General features: G+C 47.6%; 1 protein-coding gene across 2 annotated transcripts in view; it reads right to left on the bottom strand.

Moving 5' to 3' along the window:
- The window catches only part of RPH3A (rabphilin 3A), a 63022-nt gene that overhangs the window by 29395 nt on the left and 21251 nt on the right, over positions 1–12376 (bottom strand). For both annotated transcript variants that reach the window (XM_033159292.1, XM_033159293.1), the window contains 4 exons: positions 8707–8836; positions 5593–5679; positions 3120–3276; positions 1224–1265 (listed from right to left, as the gene is read on the bottom strand). In XM_033159292.1, coding sequence (XP_033015183.1) covers positions 1224–1265; positions 3120–3276; positions 5593–5679; positions 8707–8836 — 416 coding nt within the window. The remainder of the gene's footprint in view (positions 1–1223; positions 1266–3119; positions 3277–5592; positions 5680–8706; positions 8837–12376) is intronic.

Here is a 12376-nt window from a genome sequence, read left to right as displayed (position 1 = left end):
TGGTTAGTTTACAAGGAGAAAGAGGTGGTGCGGCTGCTGAGAAGTCAGCCTTTAGCCCACTGAAGCCAGTAGAGAAAATTCACTGCACAGAGGGAGGGAGGGAACTGACAAATTCAGTTCCTGTTTCTTATTTTTCTGATCTTAAGCTTGTTGTTGTTGTTGTTGTTCAGTCGTTCAGTCGTGTCCGACTCTTCGTGACCCCATGGACCAGAGCACGCCAGGCACGCCTATCCTCCACTGCCTCTCGCAATATGGCCAAACTCATGCTAGTCGCTTCGAGAATGCTGTCCAACCATCTCATCCTCTGTCGCCCCCTTCTCCTTGTGCCCTCCATCTTTCCCAACATCAGGGTCTTTTCCAGGGAGTCTTCTCTTCTCATGAGGTGGCCAAAGTACTGGAGCCTCAACTTCAGGATCTGCCCTTCCAGTGAGCATTCAGGCCTGATTTCTTTAAGAATGGATAGGCTTGATCTTCTTGCAGTCCATGGGACTCTCAAGAGTCTCCTCTCAAGAGTCTCCTATCAAGAGTCTCTTAAGCTAGGTTCTCAACAATTTTGCATCAGTTTGTTTGTTTTTTAAATCACCACTCTTTTAGTGCACTTTTCTCCTAAAATAGTGGTACTTTGGTTCTCAAACTTAATCCATTGCGGATGCCCGTTCCAAAACCAAAGCGTTCCAAAACCAAGGCACGCTTTCCCATAGAAAGTAATGCAAAACGGATTAATCCATTCCAGACTTTTAGAAACAACCCCTAAAACAGCAATTTAACATGAATTTTACTATCTAACGAGACCATTGATCCGTAAAATGAAAGCGATAAACAATGTACTGCAGCCACACAATCCATCCATCCATCAGTAGCTGAACCGGGTTCCACATAGTCACAAAAACAGGGAAAAGGAGCTGCATAAAAAAACGCAAAATATATAGTGAAAACAGACAGACCTCAGCATAGCACTCAAAACGGAAGTCTGGCACTCAAATCGGAAGTGTAACACTCAAAACGGAGCACGTTCGGCTCTCCAAAAAATGTTCGCAAACCGGGAAACTTACTTCCGGCTTTACAGTGTTTGGGTTCCAAGTTGTTTGAGTACCAAGGCGTTGGAGAACCAAGGTACCACTGTATATGCATTTTTGAAAGCAATTTCCCCCAATAGAATCCAATGGAAAAGACACAAATGCAACGAAGAGGAATAAATATGCCAAAGAAGTAAGATTTCTTACCGTAGGATTCCTGTTCAACGGGGGCAGCTGCTTCAGCTTGACCTTGGAAGCAAAAGGAAGGGGTTGTTTATTGAAAGGAAGCGAACAGGGCTGCCTTAAGCATATCCAGCCCTGGGGTGCAAAGATCTGTCTGGTGCCCCCCCCCCCGGTTGCCCAGTTCCAGGTGCGCAGGAGGGCAGAGCAAGCTGGCAGCCTCAGCACCTCGTTGGCTCGGTCGCCCCTGAACTCGCGGCGCAGAGCTGCCCGCAGCAGAAGAGCCCGCCACAGCGCTCTGACCGACGGGCAGGCTCTTCCCCGGACTCAACTCTCGGGCACCGGACTCTTGGCCTGGCACCCCTGAGAGCCCGGCGCCCTGCACCCCTAGTGTCTATGGGTATGACGGCCCTGGAAGCGAATTCATACAACAAAAAGGGAGTTTCAGTCCTGACCAGGTGCTATTGGAGGCACAGCAAGCACTGCTAAGGGGTGCCCACAGGTACCATCTGTAACTAAGCAGAGCCAGCACTCTTTTGAACGCTGTCGATCTGATCTTTTAAAATTATTGGAAAGCCAGTGTAAGCAAACTACTGCATTTGTTCATTTATTTTTCTTAACACATTGATAGATTGCCTTCCATATTGGAACAACACCGTGGTTCCCAGAATGAAATCAGTAAAAAAAAAAAAAACTGCAAGAAACTAAAAGCAAATGCTACAGAGATACAAAATTTTCAATAGTCAGTACTAGAGGACGTCATGGCAGGTAAAGGTAAAGGGCCCCTAGACAGTTAAGTCCAGTCAAAGGCGGCTATGGGGCTCAGCTCGTTTTCAGGACAGGGGAGCCGGCGTTTGTCCACAGACAGTTTTCTGGGTCATGTGGACTAAACTGCTTCTGGCGCAATTGAACACCATGTCAGAAACCAGATCACATGGAAACTCTGTTTACCTTCCCGCCGCAGTGGTACCTATTTATCTACTTGCACTGGTGTGCTTTCAAACTGCTAGGTTGGCAGGAGCTGGGACCGAGCAACGGGAGCTCCCTCCATCGCGGGAAATCCAACTGCCGACCTTCTGATCGGCAAGCCCAAGAGGCTCAGTGGTTTAGACCACAGCGCCACCTGCTCCCTGCATGGCAGAACACCATTATCATAGGTGCTCACAGAATCTCTAGGGGGTGGTCATGCCACTGCATGGGGGCCACTGCAGAGAAGGCGCTCTCACGATGCAACACCAGGTGAATCTGCCAGGCAGGAAATGACTGGAAGGGCCTTCTCCAACAATCTCAGGCTGGATCTACACTGATCTGGAAAACGCTATAAAAAATATAGCTCTCAATGCAATTTCCCGTTGGCGACAGATCACTGCTCTACAGCGCCCTCTGGTGTCACATTTTTATAACACATTTTTAACATTATGACTCAGGGGTATAGATTAGTCCTCAGTGAATGGCTAGATCAGGGTTTCCCAAAATTGAGTCTCCAACTATCGTTGGATTCTAACTCCCATCATCCCTAGCTAGCAGTGGTCAGGGATGGTGGGAACTATAGTCCAAAAACGGCCTGAGACCCAAGTCTGGGAAACCCTGGGCTAGATTAAACAAGTGTACAACGTGCAAATCCTTCAGAACTTTTGCACCAATTTTAGAAGCAAGGCTAAATATTCTCAGGAAACAAAGAAGCTTAATATTGAGCCAATTTCAAATCAAGCAGGGCAGAGCAGGGGACTGTCCACCACAATTTTAAACCATTGCATCTCCCATGCCTCTCTTCTTCCTTACTGCATAAGTCTGCATTGTAATCTCCTCCCACCAGAGACCTATTATTTTGGAGTTGTTGTTTTTTTTAACCTATGCTGAAATCTAATCTAATAACGTTGTATATTATCAGCGGTGCAATAATCGACAGCATATTTTGCCTACCGCGATTCTGCTGGCGAGGATACGGCTTCGAGTCCTGAGCAGGTGCGGCTGCTTCGCTGGGCAGCGGCTGCTGTTTGCTCTTGCTAATGGGCATTGGTTCGGGGAGCATTTGCTTCGGCACCCCCTTGAAGAACCATGCCCCAGAGCGCTTCCATACCTGAAAACAGAATGGGACAAAGAGGCATGAGAACTGTATGTTCAGAGATGACTGACAATGTACAGTTTTCTTCCTGGGACTGTACCGCTGGCAATATGGGTTGTCACCTGATTGAATGCTCTCGATTCCATCATTGCAGGGGACTCAACTAAATGATTCTTAATCCAGAATGCGGCAGCTAGACTGGTGACTGGGAATGGCTGCCGAGACCACATAACACCGGTCCTCAAAGACCTACATTGGCTCCCAGTACGTTTCCGAGCACAATTCAAAGTGTTGGTGCTGACCTTCAAAGCCCTCAACAGCCTCAGCCCAGTATACCTGAAAGAGCGCCTCCACCCCCATCATTCAGCCCGGACACTGAAGTCCAGCCCTGAGGGCCTTCTGGTGGTTCCCTTCCCACGAGAAGTGAGGTTACAGGGAACCAGGCAGAGGGCCTTCTTGGTAGTGGCACCCGCCCTGTGGAACGTCCTCCCATCAGATATCAAGGAAATAAACAACTATCTGAAGACATCTGAAGGCAGCCCTGTTTAGGAAAGTTTTTTAAGTCTGATGTTTTATTGCTGCTGCTGATGATGATGATGATGATGGGAGCTGCCCAAAGTGGCTGAGGAAACCCAGCCAGATGGGTGGGGCATACATAAATTACTATTATTATTATTATTATTATTATTATTATTATTATTAGACCCTTGGGGTCCGTTCCAACTCTATAGTTCTATAATTCTTCCAATGGCAGGGCCAGATCTAGCATGGGCTTTGCCTTTTTCACAGTTGCCACACACTGGGCCAACATCTTCATTGAGCTGTCCATTATGACCCCAAGACAGGCTTCCTCAACCTCGGCCCTCCAGATGTTTTGAGACTACAATTCTCATCATCCCTGACCACTGGTCCTGCTAGCTAGGGATCATGGGAGTTGTAGGCCAAAAATATCTGGAAGGCCGAGGCTAAGGAAGCCTGCCCCAAGGTCTCGTTCCTCATCCATCACCTCCAGATCAAACCCCGTTGGCATATATGTGAAATTAAGACTTTTCGCCCCACCGGCAAATGCGTTACTTTGCAGTTGAACTGCGTTTGCCATTTTGCCACCCATTCACTCATTTTTGAGAGGATTACAACCAAGGAAGGCCACCTACTTGCAACCAGCTGAAGGAGAACAGGGGTGAGGAACCTGTGCTTAATTGCCAGGGTTTTTTTTTCCCCATTTGTGATTATTATTATTTTAAAAAATGTTTATTTTAAAAAGGGCTATCCAAGGTATCTAACTGTTGGAGATGCAATAGGGGTGATGCTTCTCTAAAACGTATGTTTTTTCATTGTTCTATATTGAATTTTTTTTTGGCAGAAGGTAACTGAATCTATCAACAGAACTGTATGGAACAACCTTACATTTACAGAGCAAAATATCATTTTGAATTATATGCCCAGCACATAGAATCTTACAAAAGGGCAATATGAGTGGACTCTCCCTGCCCTTACCATGGCAAAAAGACTGATACTGATGAATTGGAAAAATAAAAATGTGGCTCCCTTCTACGATTGGATTGGAGACTTATACAAACATATACTTGCCATGGACAAACTCAATGACATTTGAAATCCATACTTACAAATAGTGCAATAGGTTAAGATCTGGTGAAGTACAATAACAACTTTGTAAAGTAAAAAAAAAAAAATCCCATTTCTCCATATGTTGCAATGAAGAAGAAGAAGAAGAAGAAGAAGAAGAAGAAGAAGTGGTGTTTGGATTTGATATCCCGCTTTGTCACTACCCGAAGGAGTCTCAAAGCGGCTAACATTCTCCTTCTCCCTTCCTCCCCCACAACAAACACTCTGTGAGGTGAGTGGGGCTGAGAGACTTCAAAGAAGTGTGACTAAGCCCAAGGTCACCCAGCAGCTGCATGCGGAGGAGCGGAGACGCGAACCCGGTTCACCAGATTACAAAACTACCGCTATTAACCACTACACCACACTGGCTCTTCAGCCAAGAATTGTAGGCTATACAAAATATCCCAGGGTCAAAGTGTGCCTAAAAATTTGTATGTCACTGAAAATAGCACATTAGAAGAAATCACTTTGCAAAAGATCGTGCATATTAGGCAAATTGCATAAGAAATTAGGAGAAATTCACACTAGAATGCTGGTGAATTTTCATTTAAGAAATCATAATTTTAAAAATTTCCAGGGGTGATAGGAGTTGCAGTCCATTGAAGCTGGGGAGGCCACAAGGTCCTGACTCCTCAAATAGGATATTATTAGGATAGACCATCTGAATGAGCGTATACAGATCTAACAAGCCACTTCCCGACTGACCTCTCTCTGTTCGCTGCAGATCTTACACAACCAGATGGAGTGAGGCCGGTTGTTGTTGGTCTGGGTGCCGCATTTAGTGCAGACATTCTGCATGGGAAAGAAAGATGCAAAACGCTGTGAAAACATCCAGAAAAGCCCTTATCAGAATGAAGATGGACTTCCGTTCTGTCTACAGGTGGGTAGCCGTGCTGGTCTGCCATAGTCGAAACAAAATAGAAAATTCTTTCCAGTAGCACCTTAGAGACCAACTGAGTTTGTTCTTGGTATAAGCTATCGTACCTGAAGAAGTGTGCATGCACACGAAAGCTTATACCAAGAACAAACTCAGTTGGTCTCTAAGGTGCTACTGGAAAGAATTTTCTATTTTGTTCCGTTCTGTCTGTGTACGAGTGTCTAAACAGCCCACGTTGGTCTCCCAGATGTGGCACTGGAAGACAGACAGTGCCCTGAATCACAACACACATTTAAAATGCTACGGTACTGCTTTAAACAGTGATGGCTTCCCCCGAAGAATTCTGGGAGCTGCAGTTTGTTAAGGGTGTGGGGAGCCCCTAGGAGCAGGGGCGTAGCAAGGGGGGCGGAGGGGGCCCCCCGGTAGCGTCCTGGGGGGTGACACTCGGGGCGGTGCCCCGCCCCCCGCAATCCCCGCCTCCAGCCAGCGGCGAAAAAAGCTGCTGAAAGAGGGGGCTTTCCCACTTTCAACGGCATTTTTCGCCGCTCCGCTCCCTGAGGCGGCGGGAAATGGAGAGCGGCGGGCCAGCGAGGAGGGGTGTCACCCCCCTCGCTGGCCCAACCCCTCTCCATGCCCCGGGACGGCTCCACTCAGGGTGCGCAGCAGCAGAAAAACCTGCTGCGGTGCCTGAGCAGAGCCCGCGGGGAAAGGAGAGGGGCGGGCCAGCTGGCCCGGGCGGAGGCGTCGCTCCGTGCGCATAGGTGCCGCTTGGCTTGCTGCCCCCGCCAGCCCAGCGGCTAGCTACGCCCCTGCCTAGGAGACCTCTATAGAGCTACAGTCCCTGTGAAAATGGATTGACTGTCAAACCACTCTGGGAACTGTAGCTCTGGGGGAGGAATTGGCGGGGGTGGGGGGGGTCTCCTAACACCTCTGAGCACCCTTAACAAACCACAGATCCCAGGACTCTTTAAAGTGGAATAAGAGTGCTTTCAGATGGGCCAGATGGGCGGTGTATAAATATTGGCATTATTATTAGCAGTGCTTTTTTTCTGGGGAGGGGTACGCATACCCCTAAACATTTTGTGAATCTTTGTACTTTTGTCCATTTACTGTATTTATTTTTCCCAATTTGAACTATAAAATGGTGATTTTCGGCAAAATGAAAGTACCCCTAAACATTTTTTTTAGAAAAAAGCACTGATTATTATTATTATTATTACTATTACTATTATTATAATTATTTGGATGGGGCCTGTCTGAAAGCTGTGCACACCCACCCACCCGCTTTCCAATAACAACAATCAAGGAGAGTCACGTTTCTGACAGAAACGGCGCCAGACATTTTTTGGCCCGGCTGCAGAAGGTCGGCTGCAGCAGATGCGGGAGGCTTGTCATGCCATCTGTGCCGCGCAGCCCTGGCGCTGCCACTCGTGCCCTCGAGGGGATGCTACCTCCAGCTTAATTAAGAATGTCATCCTTCCACCAGATACCTGGCACAGCGAGACTTGCTTTCAAGATGGCGGGCAAGGAGAACCGCCTGGCCATCTGAGTGAAGCCGCTCTAGGGCTTCGGTGAGGAATACAGGCGGAACAGTCCGAGGTACAGGGGTTGCTTCCCCCTCCAAAATAAGTAAGAACATAAGGAGAGCACCTGCTGGATCAGGCCAAAGGTCTGTCCAGTCCGGCATCCTGTTCTCACAGTGGCCAAACAGATGCCCACAAGCGGGACATGAGCACAGCAGCTCTCTGCCCACCTGTTTCTTCCAGCAACTGGTATTCAGGGGCATGACACTTCTGGCACTGGCGATAGATCCGTCAGTTTGCATTTCTTAGTGCAGAAAGATGTGTAGATCCTATTCTAATTAATTCCAGAGGGTTCTGGAAGCTTCTCTGTGTGAAAGAAGCAGGCAGAAGCTTCATGATGTTTGGGTTAAACCTTCAGAGAAGCCGAGTACAGCTGGTTCAAACTGGTTCTATTATCTCTTTTCTGTCAATGTTATGCTGACTACACAGGTGAAACTCGAAAAATTAGAATATCGTGGAAAAGTCCATTTATGCAAGCAATTGTTTTCATTAGCTACTGGAGTTTAATATATGAGATAGACTCATGACCTGCAAAGCAAGATGTCAAGCCTTTGCTTGTTATAATTGTGATGATTATGACGCACAGCTGAGGAAAACCCCAAAGTTGAGATTGTGAATTTGGGGTTCTCATCAGCTGTACGCCATAATCATCACAATTATGACATATCTCGCTTTGCATGTCACGAGTCTATCTCATATATTAGTTTCACCTTTTAAGTTGAATTACTGAAAGAAATGAACCTTTCCACGATATTCTAATTTTTCGAGTTTCACCTGTAATAGTAGGGCCAGAAGGAGCCTGGGTTTCACACATTCTCTTTCTATCTCTTTTCCATCTGGTGTGGTATTCTGTATATAGTGTTAAGGTTTAGACCTATTATAAGTTATTCTATGTTTAAGTCTGCTGCGACTGGATTTCTTATGGACAGTGCCAATCCTGAAATGTATTGGATTTGTGACCATTATGCTCATTTGCCCTCAGGAGCAGTAAAAGCTCGGCTGGATGAAATATTAATTGCCTCTGGTCTGGGACTCCTGCAATGTGTTTGTTACTCTGCTAACTATACATTGGAATCTACTCTGGATCAATATTGCGTATAATTTCATGACAAGATCATCCCCATCCTTAGCGTTTAAAGGCCAAAATGCCTCAGGCCCAAAATATTTGACAGGCCTCCGCCTCCTTCCCTCCAGACCCTCTTGGGTGCTGAGGTCGGCTGAGGGTGCCACCTTGGTAGTTCAATCACCCTCAAGAGTCCTGCCCTTTGTCCCAGGAAGCAAAAAAGCATTGGGCCACCCCTGGAACGAAGCACGCAAGGGCGGGGTGCGGAAAAGAGGGCAGGGATTCGGGTTCCTCACCTTTTTGCAATCTTCGCACACCACGCAGGCTGACCCCAGGCGCCCCAGCTGTTCGCCACACAAGATGCAGCGGTTGACCCCATCACCAGCCACGTTTCGGCGCATGTCTTCCAGGCGGTTCATGAGACGCCTAAAGGGGGGGAAGGCAAGGCAGCAGAGTCATAATAATAATAATAATAATAATAATAATAATAATAATAATAATTTATTATTTATACCCAGCCCATTTGGCTTGGTTTCCCCAGCCACTCTGGGTGGCTTCCAACAGAATATTAAAATACAATATAGTCTGTTAAACATTAAAAAGCTTCCCTAAACAGGGCTGCCTTCAGATGTCTTCTAAAAGTCTGGTAGTTGTTTTTCTCCTTGACATCTGGTGGCAGGGCGTTCCACAGGGCAGGTGCCACTACCGAGAAGGCCCTCTGCCTGGTTCCCTGTAACTTGGCTTCTCGTAGCGAGGGAACCGCCAGAAGGCCCTCGGCGCTGGACCTCAGTGTCCGGGCAGAATGATGGAAGTGGAGACGCTCCTTCAGGTATACTGGACCGAGGCTGTTTAGAGATTTAAAGGTCAGCACCAACACTTTGAATTGTGCTCGGAAGCGTACTGGGAGCCGGTCTTTCAAGACCGGTGTTATGTGGTCTCGGCGGCTGCTCCCAGTCACCAGTCTAGCTGCCGCATTCTGGATTAGTTGTAGTTTCCGGGTCACCTTCAAAGGTAGCCCCACATAGAGCGCACTGCAGTAATCCAAGCGAGAGATAACTAGTGCATACACTACTCTGCCAAGACAGTCTGTGGGCAGGTAAGGACGCAGCCTGCGTACCAGATGGAGCTGGTAAACAGCTGCCCTGGACACAGAATTAACCTGCATCTCCATGGACAGCTGTGAGTCCAAAATGACTCCCAGGCTGAGCACCTGGTCCTTCAGGGGCACAGTTACCCCATTCAGGACCAGGGAGTCCTCCACACCTGCCCACCTCCTGTCCCCCCAAAACAGTACTTCTGTCTTGTCAGGATTCAACCTCAATCTGTTAGCTGCCATCCATCCTCCAACCGCCTGTATGCAGCAAATGTTCCTTTTGGCCAAGTTAATTGATTAAATCCGCCGATTTCCAACCCAGAAGTTCTTGCTGAACTAGTAACTCCCATCAACCCAAGCTGGCACAGCCATGCTCCCACCAGCCTTAAGAGTCAGTCAGATGGCTGTGCTGGCTGGGGTTGAGGGCAGAAGACTGGTGAAGCCTGGGTTAGAAAGCCTTTCCTTAATGTCGGCTCAACGGTGCCTTTCCTTTTAAGGTGGTACAGTCCTTTCAGAAGTGAGAGGGGGGAGATAACACAGTCAAAGGCTGGACAACTCAGTTGGTTAGACTGTGGTGCTGATAATGCCAGGGTCACAGGTTCGATCCCCGTATGGGACAGTGGCATATTCCTGTATTGCTGGGATGATCCCTTCCAACTCTACAACTCTATGAATTCTATTATTCAGCAACGGTTTCATATGAAACTTGACACAGCACTGGAGGGATTGTGTTATATGCCTACATACTCATGGGATTCGTACTCCAGGGATGCAGGGCTTCAAGTTTTACTTTGTATGTGGACTCATCAAATCATAGAATTGTAGAGTTGGAAAGGTTTCCAGGGATCATCTAGTCCAACCCCCCTCAGCTACAAAATCCATGACAGATGGCCAGCCAGTGTGCTTAAAAACCTCCAACAAAGGAGAGTCCACCGCCTGCTAAGGGTGTCTGTTCCACTGTCAAACTACTCCTACCATCAGAAAGTTCCTCCTAATGCTTATCATTTGAATCCGTTGGCTCGGGTCCAACTCTCCAGACCTTTAATAGCTAATGCTATTCTAGGCGGCCTGTTGTCTTTGTCCATGGAGTTCTCATGGCCACCTCATGAGAAGAGAAGACTCCCTAGAAAAGACCCTGATGTTGGGAAAGATGGAGGGCACAAGGAGAAGGGGACGACAGAGGATGAGATGGTTGGACAGTGTTCTTGAAGCTACTAACATGAGTTTGGCCAAACTGCGAGAGGCAGTGAAGGATAGGGTCCCTGGTGTGCTCTGGTCCATGGGGTCACGAAGAGTCGGACACGACTGAACGACTGAACAACAACAACAACAAATTCTAGGCGGCATCAACAGAAGTCTCGTGTCCAGATCAAGGGGAGTAATAGTACCACTCTATTCTGTCTTGGTCAGAATACTGTGTCCAGTTCTGGGCGCCACCATTTAAGAAGGATGTTGACAAGCTGGTGTGCAGAGGTGGGCAACCAAGATGATGAAGGGCCTGGAAACCAAGCCATATGAGGAACGGTTGAAGGAGCTGGGCATGTTTAGCCTGAAAAAGAGGAGACTGAGGGGATACATGGGAGCTACCTTCAAATATCTCACGGGCTGTCACATGGAAGGTGAAGCAAGCTTGTTTTCTCCTCTGGAGGGTAGGACTCGAACCAATGGCTTCAAGTTACAAGAAAGGAGATTCCGGCTAAAGATCAGGAAGAACTTTCTGACAGTAAGACCTGTTTGACAGTGGGATGGACTACCTCAGAAGGCAGTGGATTCTCCTTCAATGGAGGTTTTTAAGTAGAGGCTGGGTGGCCATCTGTCATGGATTCTGTAGCTGAGATTCCTGCATTGCAGGAGGGGGTGGAGTAGATGACCCCTGGGTCCCTTTCCAACTCTACAATTCTGTGATTCTATTAAAGAAATGGCATAACAAGTGGCATATCAATTTATTTATTGATTTATTGCAAAAAAAAACTTCAAAGCAATTTAAAGAAACAATGAAACAATAAAATTACAGCAGTCAGTGTTAGAAACAGCTGCTTAAAACACAGAAAAAAATAGTTAACACTAACAGGAAGCTAAAAGCAGATTAAAACTCGCACCAACTATGTAAACATCTGAGTAGGCTGGTCTAAACAAAAAGGTTTTAAGCAGGTGGAGAGAACAGTACAGTGAAGACTCCTGTCTGATATCAATAGGCAGGGAGTTCCAAAGTGAATATGCTGCCACACTAAAAGAATGATTTCTTACAAAGAAATGCAGAGCAACGATTGCGTGGCACGCGTAACAATGTCAATTCTGCAAATCAAAGCAGTCAAATGGGCATATATGAGGGTAAGAGGATCTCGCAGGTAAACTCTGTACAGGTGTGCCCCCGAGATCCAGTATGTAGGGGCGCAGAGAATTTCAGAGAATATGCTGTTAGACTTTCCCTGCACCTCTGAGCATTTGTGGCCAACTACTGCTATGTAGGGGATGCGGGTGGCACTGTGGGTTAAACCACAGAGCCTAGGGCTTGCTGATCAGAAGGTCGGCGGTTCAAATCCCTGCGACGGGGTGAGCTCCCGTTGCTCAGTCCCAGCTCCTGCCCACCTAGCAGTTCGAAAGCACGTCAAAGTGCAAGTAGATAAATAGGTGGCGGGAAGGTAAATGGCGTTTCCGTGCGCTGCTTTGGTTCGCCAGAAGCGGCTTTGTCATGCTGGCCACATGACCCGGAAGCTGTACACCGGCTCCCTCGGCCAGTAACGCGAGATGAGCGCCGCAACCCCAGAGTCGGACACGACTGGACCTAATGGTCAGGGGGCCCTTTGCCTTTACTGCTATGTAGCTTGGACTAGGAGGAAGAATCCTACCAAGGCAGAAGGTTCATTTGCCTT

Source organism: Lacerta agilis, chromosome 8 (assembly GCF_009819535.1).
Source record: "Lacerta agilis isolate rLacAgi1 chromosome 8, rLacAgi1.pri, whole genome shotgun sequence".
NCBI classification, from domain to species: Eukaryota; Metazoa; Chordata; class Lepidosauria; order Squamata; family Lacertidae; genus Lacerta; species Lacerta agilis.
This window is presented reverse-complemented; position numbering and strand designations above follow the sequence as displayed.